General features: G+C 31.0%; 2 protein-coding genes across 6 annotated transcripts in view; one reads left to right on the top strand and one right to left on the bottom strand.

Moving 5' to 3' along the window:
* Nucleotides 1–225: 225 nt before the first annotated feature.
* On the bottom strand, nucleotides 226–1,638 carry LOC117607858 (transmembrane emp24 domain-containing protein 7). The gene is made up of 3 exons (XM_034332043.2): nucleotides 1,324–1,638; nucleotides 835–1,080; nucleotides 226–749 (listed from the first exon to the last, which is right to left on the bottom strand). Exons 1-3 carry the CDS (start codon nucleotides 1,477–1,479, stop codon nucleotides 534–536), a joined length of 618 nt encoding a protein of 205 aa, XP_034187934.1. The 5' UTR covers nucleotides 1,480–1,638; the 3' UTR covers nucleotides 226–533.
* A 1,744-nt stretch (nucleotides 1,639–3,382) lies between these two features.
* The window catches only part of LOC117607928 (uncharacterized), a 47,360-nt gene continuing 33,743 nt past the window's right edge, over nucleotides 3,383–16,999 (top strand). For 4 of the 5 annotated variants that reach the window (XR_004582255.2, XM_034332209.2, XM_034332207.2 and 1 more), the window contains exons 1-3: nucleotides 3,383–3,648; nucleotides 9,572–9,745; nucleotides 16,604–16,839. Coding sequence is in view for 4 of the 5 variants with exons in the window: in XM_034332209.2 (XP_034188100.1) it covers nucleotides 16,674–16,839 (166 nt within the window). In the remaining variant the exon portion in view is untranslated. Of the gene's footprint in view, nucleotides 3,649–9,571; nucleotides 9,746–11,933; nucleotides 12,115–16,603; nucleotides 16,840–16,999 lie in introns of those variants that run through there. The other variant, XM_034332205.2, reaches the window with a different exon arrangement.

The raw sequence follows: 16,999 nt of genomic DNA, 5'->3' as shown, positions 1-16,999 counted from the left end.
TAACTGTATTTCATTCGAATGTTTGTGATGCAGCAAAGAAAGATTAGTCATTACGCGCAAAAATTTACTTTATTATATTACACATTCACAATAAGAAAATTGTTTCTAATGACAATGTTACACTATCAGTGTCAAAGTACGATTATTAAAAATTTATTACAAGAACAGATAACAATTCAATTATTCTCACATTCTTTTTTATTGTTCATGATGAAACAGGTACCGATATTAAAACGTCCTATTGTTCATATAACTTAATATTAAACGATATACACATGAACGCGCATACACAACATTCTTATACGCAAGGAAACGGCTGTAAGTTTCACTTACTATAATATACCGTCTGTTTGGAGTTGTATTTCTGTATCCAAAACGAGGATGGACATAACAACTGGCCAAAGTTATAACATGGCACCATGACTGATTTATGAAACATTCGATGTAATACTGTTTCACGTTACTCAGACAGATTAGTTATTTTATTGCGGACAAAGTAAACATTATAATTCGCAAATATACTAACAAATGTACTAATTTTTTCGTTCTGTGAAGAAGGTTTTTAAAATGAACACTTCTGATACAGATATAACTAAGATCGTAAGCATTTCCATGATAGACCATGCTAGTACATGGGTATTTAAATCCTCTGCACGTTTACGTCCTTGAGCTTCTCTTAATCGATGGTGTGTTTGATAATCCAAGATACTATTCAAGTTTTTATATACTTCTTGTGCAGAAGACTCCATCTAAAATGTAATATTTATATCATACATACAATTGCCTTAAATGTATTTTACTTAATATAAAACTTGTTAAGATAAATTCTTTTACCTGAGTCATAACAGTTGCATGTTCACCAAGTCCTGTAAGTGGCAACTGATCACCAACTCGAAAATCCATATAAACAAGCTTGTGTGAAAATGTAGAAAATTCATTGCTAAAACAGGCTTGATAAGCTCCAGTTATTGGTGCTGTGAATTGATGTGAGTCAAATTGAGTTTTTATTTGCTGATAAATGATCTTCTTATTTGGGGCTTCTAACATTACATCTACATCGTACTGTCCACCTGTTACAACCTAGAAAAGTATTTACAAAACCATTTGTTTAATTTCAAACAGATTTTTCTATGTTACCTACAATGGTATTTTAAACAAATAACTTAAGCAATGATATTATGATAATTTGCAACGTGTTTGATTTGACAGTAAGTTGACAAAATAGTTGCAAGGTGATAACAAATTACAGTAATATCGAATACTGTTTTGTAACCGATTGTTACCGAAAAGATTGTTTTATTCAATGATGCAGGATCTATATACCTGAAATTCAAGCATTGCTGTTGCATTTTGTTCAATCTCCTGAAAGAAACATTGTTTCGCATTGTCAGGAAGTTCAAAGGTTAGCTCGACGCCACCAGTACGTAATATTGTACCAAATAGCGAGAGTAATAGCAAGCAAATTGACCAGTAGTTCATTTTTTTCTTAGTTTTTTATTTGTTATAGTTTGACCACTATTCTACACACATTTAATTTCGAAAGACTATAGGTCACAATATTCAATTAGCCAACCAAGGTTCTAGCTAAATATTCTAACCAAACAATTTTAACGTGGCCGGATACGACAAGAGCGCCACTCAAACGGAATTGACTGCATTGACGTCTAATTTAAAAAAGTATTCATATTGTTTCTGCAATCAAAATTTGAAAGACGCGCGAGAACAAAAATGATCATTTGTTATCTATTTTAATTTGATCTACCTATTTTGTTCTGAACATTATATATAATATTTTTAAAGAATAATCCCCACACTTAAAAACAAAATTTGTCGTACTCTTCTTATTTACTCTTGTTATTTAAATCACTCATATAATTTCAGTTGTGTATAACTTTATCTATAAATTAATGTTTTATCTGTAAATAAATACACAAGTTTTGTCACGTTTTTAAATCGTTAACAAGAATATATGCTTATAAGTTAGAGGAATATTAAGTAGTTTCCTCTACGTGTGTCGCATTATTTTAAAAACCGGAAGTTGATTTAGGAATATCGATATTTCAATTTTTAATATCCCTCTCGTTAGAGTAAGCGACTAGTTAACGTCCACTGATAAGTTGAATTATTTCAATTATTTATTCAATTTTTAATGATTGAAAAGTTTACAAATCGCTTCTGTATACAACCTTTCATTCTTACAAATGTGAGCACCCTACATCCATCCTTGTCTATTATAAAATATACCGATAGCTGAGTTGTAATTTTTGTATAGTACATATCAGTAGGAAAGGGCTTTAATACTTGAAGCAAACACGTGTATATACGTGTACATATGTACATAGAACGGTATTGCGTGAGGCGCCCTAAAGCTCCGCCTTCTATTTTAATAGAGTCTCCTTGTCTGTCATGTTACTTATTCATGGAAGTGTGTTGCAGAACAAGTTACGTGTATCGAAGGGCAAGAAGGGTAGCCAAAAAGAGGGAGAACCATATAAAGGTCCTTTTCATTGCAAAAGAAAACGAAGCATGGCGGTGCACGAAAAATTCTACCTCACCTCAAGGATTGTCTTATACGAATACAAAATTTTGTGGAATTATTTAAAGGAAAAGAATTCTTTTTACAAAAAAATATTTCTAAGAACATTTACACTTATAAATTCAAATATTCAGCATATTATATAAAACTTATTTTCTAATGATAATTAATTGCACTCGTTTAAGTTACGGTTGGTACAAGATTGATTTTATCAAGACAAATGAAATGGCATTGCGGTTACGTAGATCAAATTGTATAGACAACCGGTGCAGGTGCAGTGATATACATATGCATCTGTGTAATGCAATACGGTACGGTTTACGTGTATATGTATGTACGTCTTATCGCATAATCTAGACCTCTTTCTGGCATGGCAATAATGCTCGTGAATTTTTTGATAACTCCGCATAGCGTGCCTGAATGATGCTTAACGATATCTGCAAGCAGTTCTAAATTTAACGTGTTGCTATATCGAAAAATGAAATCGATACAAAAACTTTCGATCGATACTAAAATGTACCACTATTCTTTTCTCATAAAATACCTACAGTTGATCAGAATATTATCACGCTTATATTGAGGATTATTATGCATTGGCGTAGATAGGGTTTTCGGAGGGAGGGGGAGGAAGCACTCTGGTAGAATTAAGAATTTTTTTCTTTAAATGTGTAACATTCTAATACACTTTGCCAGTGCTCAACTTTTGAACGATGGTGTATGGTACACGCGTGTATCCGTGTATACACGAAGAGTCAGGTTCGAAATACGAACAACACGAGGGGTTTCTTCGCCACGATTAACTCGAACGGAGTGGGGGAAGAGCACACGATCGCATCAAGCTCGCACCATGAGTTTACGAACGACAACGGTAAGAGACGGATCTCTTTCCGTATACCTCTCGTTTTCTAATCAGTTATTTAAACACACTGAATTTTCCATTCGCGCGTTTACTGCAAATTCGTGTGTGAATACTTTGTGTATCTTCCAAATGGAATTCGTAAGCAATAGTATACGTGTGGAAGGAAGAATCTGTTACTATTGAAAATTAAAAATGATCTGGTGTAACGTAGGTCGGTAACTTGAAAAATCTTCTCCGCGGTTGTGAATATAAGGTAAGTAAAGAAAACATAAATCATAATTTTTCTGATAATATCAATATAATTCATGATTTATTTAAACGCATGACTATGTAATTAAATATAAGAGGATCGGTTGGAGAATTGATATGAATGATGAGTGTGATGAAAGAAAAAAATGGAAAGTAATTTAATTATATAAATTATTCTTGTAACACTGTTTTATTGTAAACTGTTTTATTTGTGGTAATATTGTGAATATTAGGAGCCCTATTATACCGTTGCGTTGGTTAGAACCGATTTAGTTATTATATTGTTTCACGTAGTGATTGAGAAATATTCGATCTTTAGATTTGTATAATACATTTTCAGGAACGAAATTTAATCGTGAAGGAGGTATCGAAGGAATTTGTGTTGCTTATAGATTAACGTGCCTTTGACCTTTGGGAATTCAGGCATTGTCTTATTCACAATTAAACTCGTGGTATACAAAAGCGTTTTGTCCGCTGAATATTGTTTTGAATGTGCTTCTAGAATAACAAACAAAGGATCTTAAGTGGTTTTGTAGAACAGGCTTCTTCAAAGTCACTTGCTCGACTTCCGTGGCGTTTCAACATGCTCTGCCAGCGTAGAAAATCGTAGTTTATTTGAAAAATAATTTTCAAAATTAGTTCCTTACAACTTTTCACGTTTATATTATTAATATTCATTATTTTTAAGTGATATACATATTTGAAATTGATTATTATAAAATAATAATAAAAACAAATTACAAGGGATGAAAAGACTTAAATATTTTATTATTGAGTAGAGATACTTTTGGTATATTTCTGAATAGTTTTTTTCTTCTTGTTCTGGTGTTATTTTGCTATCAAATTTCACTTTCGGACGAAATCGATACTGGATCCAGTGTTTCTCCGGTATCGGATGTTAATTTTTTTTGTTCAGTATTAGTATACCAAAGAAATTGAGAAAACATGAGAATGGCTACTTACACTTAATATTACTAATTTATATAAATATTAAAAACGATATTTTAAAATATTCAGGATATTATAAGCAAACAGGCAAGATGACTTCTTTTAAAAATAAATTCAACAAAAATTGTTAGAAAAAGAAAAAAATAGTTAAATTGTAAAACATTAACGCTTTAATCAGTTTGTTGATGTCGCATCTTTTTTTCTCAATTTCTTTCCTACTTTCCAGGATTATCCAACGAAACTAGTGATGGATTAGATGGTAAATGAGGTTGCTATAACGAAAGTTAAAAATAGTCAAATATAGCAAATAAATGAAGCAAGGTTGACGGACGCGTGACTGAAATACGCGGTTATATTAATAAGTTTCCCTTTATGCTCTCAATATATTTGGTACCACTTCAGATGAAAATAACACGTGATGCAATATTCTTTTAAACAATAACAATGTAATTTAAAACTTATTATGATAGTATAATATTAACACTTTGATTGCTTCACATTTTATCAAATTTATAACTTACAATGACAAGCCTCTTTTTGAATGCTGCAGTGAAGATGAACATTCGTTGTGGGACATATTGAAACTCTAATTATTAAGAATAGGAATAGTTAATTTTCAAATTTCAAGCTTTTTATTTACTATTTTATGTTATTTGTACAATAGAATAACGTATACAGTTATTTACCTCTATATAATGATTAACCCTTTTCCTAGAAAAATAGAAAATATAATATAATACCTTTCTTACATAAGAGACTATAATTCTATTTAGAACCAAAAGTATTTGAGCTACAAAGGATAATTATATTTTATTATTTAACAGCGGAGCTTGAAAATAATATGAAATACAGGATTAAATTAGAATTGTGGCTCTCTCCATGGTCCGCCGTCTTCGGGCTCTCTCCATATTCCGCCGTCTGAGAGTTAAGGTCAAATATTTCTTACTTTTTTAGGAAAAAGGTCAATCATTGCATAGGGGTCAACAACTGTATACGTTACCCTAGCAATGTTATTTAAAATAATGTTTTTCTATTGTTTTACTTTTAATTATTCAGTTATGTGTAATTTGCGGTGACCCAATGGCATTCAACGTGTTAATAAAAAAATTAGTGTTAGCCGATGAAATTACTAATTTACAAAATTACAAGGCAAAGAATATGAGAATGGTCATTAAAGCGTTAACATTAGAACAACTGATGTTTGATGTACACTTATTTTTAAGGTGAAAATAATGTAGAAAATTAAATAGATAGAGGATGAAACATAATTTAATACATACATCTATGCTTTACCTCGACAATAGCCGGCATACATTTCGATAAAAATACCTCGATCAAATTTTTCATTTAAAATAAGAAACTTGATCCTTCGAACATTAGAACATTAGAACCTTTGAAAATTATAACCTTTGAACATTAGAATATTATAACCTTTGAATATTAAAATATTACAATATTTGGAGTATCGCGTATTAGAACACATAGATTCTCCAGTTTTGGAATATTAGAATATTGGTATATTAGAACCTTAGAACATTAGAACATTGGAATATTAGAACCTTAGAACATTATAACATTAGAATATTAGAATATTGGAATATTAGAACCTTAGAATATTAAAATATTAGAATATTAGGACATTAGAATATTGAAATATTAGAACCTTAGAACATAAGAACATTAGAATATTGAAATATTAGAACCTTAGAACACAAGAACACAAGAACACAAGAACACAAGAACATTAGAACATTAGAATATTAGAATATTAGAATCTTAGAACTTTAGAACATTAGAATATTAAAATATTTGGAGTATCGCGTATTAGAACACTTAAATTCTCCAGTCTTTAAACATTAGAATAGTAGAATATTAGAATATTTGGAGTATTCATTTAATTGGCCGAATATCGTAAACTACAGACTAATTTATTTATTAGCCAACATACATTTCAACAAAAATACCTTCATAAAATTTATAATTTAAAATAAGAAACTTGGAGTCAGTCATTTTGACTGGTTCGCTAGTTCTACTGTTAATACATTATTCAAGTGCATTCAGCTACCGATTAATAAATTATGTCTCGTTGTTTATAGAGTATAATAGAAGAAATTACTTGAAATTCATGAGAAATAGAAATATCGTAAAGTGTATGGCGGAGGTAAAGCGGCCGGGCAAGAGAATAAATTTCGCATAAGTCATAAAAGGGTGTACAGCACATCCGTGCGGTTATATTCTTGGAATAGGATTTTTGGCGTAAGACGGTCATAAAACGGTGCAGTCAACTGTCTAGACTTGGTTGCACGTGAATGCTACGTACACGTTTCGATCGATCTTTACTGTCCGTCCGATAAACTCTAGTTTTCACCGTCGCGACATTCGCGGATGGACAGGTCAACGACCTGGCGGATAATTGTGAATCTGTCGGTTAATAATTAGCAGGCAATCTGCCAATGCAGATTGGAAGAAACGTGCCATTTGTAATGCTTCGCTGCCAGCTTTTATTCTGGGCTGGCTAATTTAGCGCAGAACATGGTGTGCGCCTATTACGTGTATACAATCCTGTGTACGTAGAAGATTCTTCTTTTTTTTTAAATTCTTTTTCCATTTCTTTTTTAATTATTTAAAAATATTTCCCTGAATACTATTTATTATCGTTATTATGTTACCAGGAAAATGAAGTAGGTTGATACATAATATGTTTAGAGAATCAGATAACAGAATAATTTAGAAACAAATCTTTTGTTCAGCAATTATGCTGGTCTGCTAATTGGATGAACATTCGTGATAAAAGATCTGATCTAAATGAAATTGGACGCAAAGACAATTACTGTGCGTATGCAATGAGGGAATTGTTAATGTACGCAAAAAGTGTGAAAGCGACATGTACAATTAAATGAATAACCGGAATCGCCGATCTAATAGCATTATCTTTCTGTGGAAAACTTTCTCCTTGTGTAGACACCTTGTGAAATCTCATCATGCGATGCAAACGAGAAAATTTTAATAAGATCTACAAAACTAGTTGGGTTAATCATTTTTGTGTATTGGATTCTTTATTATGTACCACTGACTTTCCCACTTTTATTATATTTATATGCTTTGATATATAATAACTAGGATATTTTGGGGGTGGCCCCAGAGGATTTTTTAGAATTTTAGAATTTTGGATTTTTGGAATTTTAGTATTTTGGAATTTGAGGATTTTAGGATCTTAGAATAATAGACTTTTGAAATTCTAAAATTTTTGAATTTTAGAACTTTGGGAATTTTAGGATCTTATTGTTAGTTAGAATATTTGACTTCTGCAAATTTTGAATTATGGAATTTTTGGTTTTAGAATTTTAGAATTTTGGGACTTTAGGATCTTAGAACAGACTTTTAAAATTCTAAAGTTTTGGAATTTTGGAACTTTGAAAATTTTAGAATCTTATAACATTAGACTTCTGCAAATTTTTAATTATGGAATTTTGTGTTTTAGAATTTCGGAATTTTGGAATTTGGGAATTTTAGAACATTAGACTTTTAAAATTCTAAAGTTCCGGAATTCTGGAATTTTGGAATTTTAGAATTTTGGGATTTTAGGATCTTAGAACCTAAGATTCTTGAAATTTTGAAATTCTGAAATTTTAGCGAAAGAATTTTGCAAAAATTTCTTTTCCACAATTGTTCCTACATATAATTGCTTTTATTTCCATTATTACCATTCGCATGAATATGAACTCGATCTCTTCCTTTGATCCCCTTTAAATTACACGTCTGCAGTCGAAAAGATTGTTATCAAGCTAATGAACTCGTTAATCAGACGAGATAATAAGAGAAGAGGTGCATGTACGACCATTTGGGTCATAAATTGATCTCACGTGTATAAAATCAAACAAGCAACATAATGAATTATTAGTTTATTAATGTCAAGCTACTGGAACGATATAAATAAGAGTCTCACGGTGTTTCTTTGTTTGTTTCAAGTTGTAATTAAAATTGTCGAGATAACGAGATACCCAATATGACACAATGAGTGCATTCTTCTTTCTGCATGTTATTTGAAACAATATGTTCATCTTGTTTTTTTATTATTTGACTTTCGAACTGTGATTGTGATTGAGTACATGAAACAAGACTATGAATACTAATTGTTTACCAGTGATAACAAAACTGAAGGAATTCATTGATGGTTTAATCAGTAGTCTGATAACATTTAACATTTATAACAGTTAGTACATAGGACTTAAAGAATATTTAACCATGTTAATTAGTAAAATAATAGTTATCGTTAATAAGTAAGAAATATAATACATACAATGCGTTTCTTAACCAGCGGACAACGGACCATGGAGAGAGCCACAATTCTAATTTAATTTTATATTTTCTGTATTTTTAACGTTTGTCAATATTCTTTGATTTTATTCATTTCATTACCTTTATTTTATTGCCTTTAACTCTCGGACAGCGGACCATGAAGAGAGGCCCAATTTGCATTTAATTCTGTATTTCATATTATTTCCATTTTCTAAATTTACATTCTGCCTTTATTCTTCTGATACAGTAAACTCTTTTAATTAAAAATTATACATTTAACTTTAGGTTAATATCTCTGTTTGGGTCACGATGGACCCAGACATCGCTGTTCAGAATTTAGAAAGATTTATAGCTCAGAATAGAATTATAGTTTATTATGTAAGAAACGTATTATATTATGTTTTCTATTTTTTTAAGAAAAGGAAAATTTCATTAGATATTTTTTTAAAATCTTATTTATTATTTTCCAAATATTTTGTTATTTCCATTATCCGTTGTTTCAAATATTTCTAATTAGATAAGTAATCAAATTCCTAATAATATAGACAATGGCTTCCTTTGACAATTCAAATGACATGGCATTCAACGTGTTAACAATCAAAGTATTGAAACTTTTTAAGAAACATGTACTACTTTCCTTTTTTTGCAAATGAGATACTTAGGTGAGTTTCGATTTGCAGGATAAGGTGAAACACCGAACTGGCTCTGTTGGTCGAGACTAGAGTGAACATATTGGATTTCTATTTCCTGTACTTACATGTAGCTGAAGAACGCTCTCCTCTGTTTCTCCGCATCAAGAGGGAAATTATGAGAACGATACGGGATCTGGGAGGACGTGCAGAAGTTTAGCGAAGGTGAGTCGTCCGCATAGTATTCTTTGCAACTTTCTACTTGTTTCAGATATTGCTATCCTTTACGCTGTGATTCGAGCCGACTTGTTGAATTTTTCATCCGTTTCATGAATTATTTTATCCTCTTCGCATTAGCTTCACTGGAGATGTATTAGACGATTTCGAAACATAGAAAGTCGGACATGATTTGATGACAGAAAAGTATCACAGAATGGAACTTATGGTACATCAATTTAAAGCTTAAAGTTTAATAAAATTGACTGTATAAAGGTTTCATTAATAATATTAGTACAAATTGGATAATTGTTAAAATTGAACGTTCCCTAATGTACAATACTGAGTTGTTAATTTATTTATTAATTAGACATTTTATATTAAAAGTATCGATTAAATCTTTATGTAGTAATTTTCTTTACATTTTAAGCTTTAAATTGACGTATCATAAGTACCATTTTATGATACTTTTATGTTATGAATTTTTATCAGATTAGAAATAGCTTCAATAATTTGGCCTTGCTCATTTATCAAATTGATTAATTCCACAAAAGAAAGAAAAAATAAAATAAATTTAGTATCAATGTAGTACCTTGGCATTGAAATTTTAAAAATGTTCAAAAATTCGAGTTAATTACTTTGGTCTGTGAACGAGTCAATTAATAAATGTTAGAAGGAAGGGAATATTAAATAAACCAGAAATTCTATGTTCACACTCTATTTACTTGTTTGGGATTATGCAAGGAATGCATAGTACTAATTGCATTCGGCACAAGTGTACAAATACGATGGAACAAGGCCACGTAAAACGAATGTGGCATTTCTTCGTGACTAACCAAGATGCAGGTCACACATGGTGCTTTGTACTTTTATGGTATTCCTCGAAAAACCGGTAGACATTCTCGCCAAGGCATCTTCTGTTTTTGTCGCAAACCTTGTAACTATAATTAACTGTCAAAGAATTCAATGAAATTCATTTTCTTTCTCTCGTGATATGCATAAATATTGCATATATTTATATATTTTGGGAGTGGAATAAAACAATTCTTTCTATAACAATTTTCTTGGAATAAAAGAGATAGGAAATAATTAATGTTATTTTATAACTAATTAAACATTTTTACTATTTATTAGTGTCTCATTAACTCAAATTACATTAATGAAGAAACGAGGAAGTAGAAAGCACAGAACTGAAACAATGTTCATTATTCTTCAGTTTAATTACCATTTCTCAGGTTTGTCTTTGACCTCAGAATTACCTTTATTCATTCTGCTATTCAATACACCATATAGAGTTGTAATGAGTCATTGAAAATGCTGATGACCTTCATTGTTTCAAGGAAAAGTAGAACTAGTTTTCACTTTTTCCATTATCATCCTCTATTCTATGTTCTGTTTTAATCTATGCCATTTATGGGGATTATTCTCCATCAATTTGAAGTTTAAAATCTACCAAAACCTTATATTAATATTTTCAATGCAAACTAACTGATATGAATAATTTTTCAGATTTCCATGAACCAGAGGGAAAGTAGAACTAATTTTCACTTTTTTTATCACCATTCTCTATTCTAAGTTCCTCTTTAATCTGTGCCATTTATGGAAATTATTCTGCATCAATTTGAAGTTTAAAATTTATCAAAATCAATATTTTCAATGCAAACCAACTGATATAAATAATTTTTCAAATTTCCATGAACCAGAGGGAAAGTAGAACTAATTTTCACTTTTTTTTATCACTATTCTCTATTCTATGTTCCTCTTTAATGTGTGCCATTTATGGAAATTATTCTGCATTAATTTGAAGTTTATAATTTATTAAAATAAATATTTTTAATAGAAATCAAATGGCATAAATAATTTTTCTAATTTCCACATACCAAATTTATTACCAAGCTTCTAGAAGTCTAATGAAACGACTATTTAGAAGGTAATGGGTAGGAGAAATTTAGGAATCTCATCGAAGGTCCAAAGATTTATTAAGAAAGTTAGGTCATCCGAGGTCCCGAAGGTTCGTAGGGCTGTTAATTTCGAATAACACTTGGAGAAGGTCTTAGTCACCATGTCCAAAGCGAGTCCCTAGCTAAATACAGGCTAGAAACGACACGAGGGGTTTCTCCACCACGATTAACTTCCATCGTGGAGAGTGGGGGATGAAGGGTCGGTGGTGGTCGTGTCGAGCGTGCACCATGAGTTTTCGTACGGCAGCGAAAGGAGAAGGTTCTCTTTGTGTCTATCGTGTCCGTGTATTTTAACAATATTCGTTGTACGAATTGTGATTATTTATTATTAAATGAAGTGTGCCAGAGAAGGATCTGATTCCAAATCGAAGGGATTTTTGTTGAACATTTGAAGTGCTTGTAGTGGACGTTTGAGAGGTAATTAGATTTTGTTAATTTATCAAAATATTGATTATCCTCTTTGTGTGAATAATTCTTAAAAATTAGAGAATTTTTATTTAAAATTAAACACTTGTATTGGGAATAATTTCACAAACAATAGCTGGAGAGTGTGTTTAAAATGGATTGAAAAAATAGACAAACAATATTGCATCTTAATTATGACTAACTAATCAAATGTAGTATTTTACATATTTATGAAGGCTGTTGCATGGTGCTAGACAATTTCTCAAGCAATTAATTACTTGCATCTTTCAGAAGATAATTATATGATTGTGTAATTAATATTCCTGGATTATGTATCTTTCATAGAAGAACCAAACTACTATGTTCAGTGTTTGAAAAATAATCAACTTTTTCTATAAAGTTAAATCTTACTTTACAGCAAATATAAATATGCTCGTAATTTTTCAAACTCGTCAAGTAAACATTAATTAGTGTCTATGCGTTGAATATTTAACAAACTCTGGTATTACATATTTGAAATTAACAAATTTTAATTAATAATTTTGGGCTTATAGCACATGCAATTCCCTTAATATTAAATCACTATAAGAGTTAATTAATATATCAATATCAATTCACAATTCATTTATTAATAACTCTGTTTACACCTGCTGAAAAAGGCGACTCGAATTGAGTAAAAAAATTATTAAAAAATTTCTAAATAACATTTGCAATGCGGTCAGTGCACTTTTCTTTGAAATACATAACGGTGTACAAGGTAAAAATTGAATATAGTGTAATAAGATCATAAAATGTTAATCGTTTGATAATGAGTTTACGGTCTGCCGCAACATCTCACCTGTGTATAATATAATTAAAAGTGTAGGTAGATCGAAACGTAACGATCTTAAATTATTTAATATTAAATTTCCTTTTCTTTCGTTTAACTTCGTTTTGAAAATTTTCTTTTACGAACCGCTTTCAAAGAGAGAACCGACGCGTTAGACGATCGCGATTGACCGAGTTTTAATAAAATTCCACGTAATCCGGCAAAGAGGACAACGCTGTAGAAAATATATTTTTGGATCATCATTTTGGCATTAACCACTGGTGAAATTCAGCCTTCTGCTATGTAGTTCTTGTTGCGCATACACGTTGCATACGTGACCTGGTCAAGCTCGATATTCGAGGAACTATGTTGTTTTTAGAGAAACATTGACAAACGCTAGTCAAACGTGTTACACATTATTGTTAATTCATATTCCTCGTTTAATATTAATATTAACTTAAGTAGCTCGTAATTAACCCTTCGCCAATATGGTTTTTTGCTAACACTACCAGCATTATGAGTTTTTTATTCCAGGGCCTAATTTTTTATTGTTCCAGGATGTAAAAAAATCTACAAAAATTCTGAGATACTTATTGAAGTCTCTAATTTAATATACAATCGTTAGTTAAGCGAAACGTTTAATAAATTTGCAATAAAAATAAAATTCGAAGGCAAGACTCTAAACGACTCGTAATGCCAGTGGAGGATTAATAATCTAATTTCTCTTTTTGAATTTTTTATAATTTCAATATCAAAGCATTTAATTGGTGTTTGATACAGTTTTATAATACAAGTTATTAGAAATTGCGGGGAAATTATATAAGGGCATTCGTGTGATTCTATTAACGATAGCACTGAAATGGTTTCGTTGCAAGAAGCGCATTATTGCACCGTTGCATCTTTGCGTCGCACAGTCTTGAACTCAATCATAGTCTGCAAATAGTAGATTGAAACTTGGAATCAGCAGTTGATTACTGTTTAAACGGTGGCAATGTAGAGGCTTAATTACAGCTACATTGGCAATTAATTTCCACGATAATTACCTATTATTATTATTATTATTAATTTTGGACCCTTTTCTATTATCAAATATTATTTTTCTAATATATGAGAAGTCTTTTGATCTATTTTAAATTTGGAAATATTTTATACTAACCGTAAAAAATTTTTTACAATATTAGAATAGATTTTGATCTATTTATTCAATTTTCTATGAGTTTGGGTCGCAATAAACCCAATCAACATGATTAAAAAATTTATTTGCAATATTTTTAATATAATATATCACAAACAAAATGCAACTTTCAGTAAATTTATCGTGAAAATAAAATTGTTGTAATTTTGGTAGAAAGTAAATTAGGATACAAATTGACATTAGAGGCGAATTTAATCTTCCACTCGATGACCCAATAAACTTTACCTTAAAGTATTTTGTAAAACAGTGTTAGGGTTGATGAGAGGCATTAAGGTTTCCTCGTCGATTTGTTTCTTCGGTGGTGTTGGTAAAAGGGTCGAAATTCCCTCTTTTCGAGGGACGCATTCAAGCAAAGTTTCTACCTGTTTTCTTGCTGCAATCTAGACTGGTTCCAGTCATGGACCACGAAGCGAAACAGACGCGCTCTGGCAGATCCGCTACACCATCATTCCGCGACATTATTTTCTATGAACCGTACTTCTTCTTTCACGTTTATATGGAGCACAAAGCTTTCAGGTTAAGAATAAACCGATTTACTGCACTGACATCAAAGAACGTTTTCCAAATGTATATACACGTTGAATTTTTTACTGTGATACATGAAGACATTACAGAACTTCCAACCCTCATATGGCGGACCATGGAGAGAGCCACAATTTTTAAGGATTAAGCGAATTATGAACACGTTGATTTCCACTGTGAAAATGGGTATTAAGTTCTAATTATTAACAACAAAAATAGATAATTTCTACATTTTTTAAGTTTTTTATTTACAATCATACATTGTATCTAATTTGTGATTAGATTAACTTGCACTGTGAAAATGGGTACTAACAATAGAAATAGATAATTTTTAAATTTCTCCAGCTTTTTATCTACGATCTCATATTTTATTTAATTTGTGATTAGGTTAATTTGCATTGTGAAAATGGGTATTAAGTTCCAATTACTAACAATAGAAATAGATAATTTTTAAATTTTTCAAGCTTTTTATTTACAATCTTACATTGCATCTGATTTGTGATTACGTTGATTTCACCATGAAAAATGGGTATTAAGTTCTAATTATTAACAACAGAAATAGATAATTTTTAAATTTTTCAACCTTTTTATTTACAATCTTACATTGCATCTGATTTGTGATTAAGTTAATTGGTACTGTGAAAATGGGTACTAAGTACTAATTACTAACAATAGAAATAGTTAATTTTCAAATTTCACAACCTCTTTATTTGCAATCTTACATTGTATCTAATGTGCAAGTCGATGCATTCGATGTGTGGACCATTCAAGATAAAAAAGAAATAATTAAAATGAATGATGAAAGCTGTTTGACCAGGGTTAGCTGGACGATTCGCAAACAAACTGATTGACGCGGACTAATGCGAATTTTAAGGGGCTAGTAGTGCATGTGCATGTGCATGCTTGTCACGTGTTAGGCGAGTGTTCGGTAAGGGAAGAAGGGGTTGCTTTCCAGTCCCCATCGACAAAAGCTCTTTTAAGCACGAACGAGTGCAGCACTTAAGCCTGCATATGCATAGCTGTGGAACGGAGTCTCGCAATTGCAACGACTCTGATTTCCAAGCTTTTCAAGCAAAAAGGGTGGCCGTGTTTGAGTAGCTTGGAATCGATGCCAGTATCGCTCTGGAACTTTGGTTTTTGATGTTTGTTTATGACAATAAGATGCTTTTGCCCGTTAGTATTGTTAATCATTGTCATAAAAATTGGTTTGGGGACTGCATGTTTGAAAATTGGTTATCGTTTGTTATAGTTGGCATTCGTTCATTTAAATTCAGAATATTCATGAAACGTTTATATAGTATTTTTCTTTACACTTTAAGTTTTAAATGGATGTATCATAAGTGGCATTTTGTCATATTTTTATGTCGTCAAATCGTATCAGACTAAATAGTTATCGTTATAGTATTTCAAAGCCAGAAAGGCGATGACAAAGAATAGAATAACTTGTACAGTTGTTGACCCCTTTACAATGATTGATACTTTTTCTGACGGAGTAAGAAATATAATATAATGCGTTTCTTAACCCACGGACAGCAGACCATAGAGAGAGACCAAAGGCGGCGGACCATGGAGAAAACCACAATTCTAATTTAATTCTCTCCTTCATATTATTATCATTTTCTAAATGTTACACTGTCCCTTTAAAAATTATTTTTTTCATATGAAACTCTTTTGTTTAAGTTAATTATCGTTATCAAAATGGATTTTAAAATTACATGTTTGAAAATTGGTCATTCTTTGTTACAGTTGGCAATCGGTCATTTAAATTTAGAATATTCATAAGGCGTTTGTGCAGACATGTTCTTTACACTTTAAGCTTTAAATTGATGTATTATAAATGGCATTTTGTAATACTTTTATGTCATCAAATCATGTCAGACTTTCTATTCCTATGTTTCAAAATTGACCATTTGATTGAATTATATTGCATGTAGATTTAATCTTATATTAACAAAATTGTATTTATTTTGTTACAGAATTCTAATCGGATGGCTGTTCATGGAAAAACTGGGCGCAACAGCGCAGTGAAGGATACAGAGTACAGCAATGACGCTTCCGGTATCGAATTATCAGGAGCTGCTCATTCAGGTTCGAGAGCTGACGCATGAGACTATCCGTTTGCAAAGACAGTTATCCTCCGATTTGTTCGACAATGCTGATCCTCCGGATGTAAATCACAATTTTTCTCTTGGTCAGAAGAATTATGAAAACGGTAAGTACTTGTTTCTATTTTGAAATAAAGTATCACGTGCATTGACGTAACTAGGACTCTGTAGTGATAGAATCTCAGAATATTAGAATATTAAAAGATTAGAATTTCAGAATTTCAGAATTTTAGAATATTAGAATATTAAAATATTCGAATTTCAGAA

Source organism: Osmia lignaria, chromosome 5, assembly GCF_051020975.1.
Source record: "Osmia lignaria lignaria isolate PbOS001 chromosome 5, iyOsmLign1, whole genome shotgun sequence".
NCBI lineage: Eukaryota > Metazoa > Arthropoda > Insecta > Hymenoptera > Megachilidae > Osmia > Osmia lignaria.
Note: the sequence above shows the minus strand (reverse complement) of the source record. Positions and strands in the feature narration are given on the sequence as shown.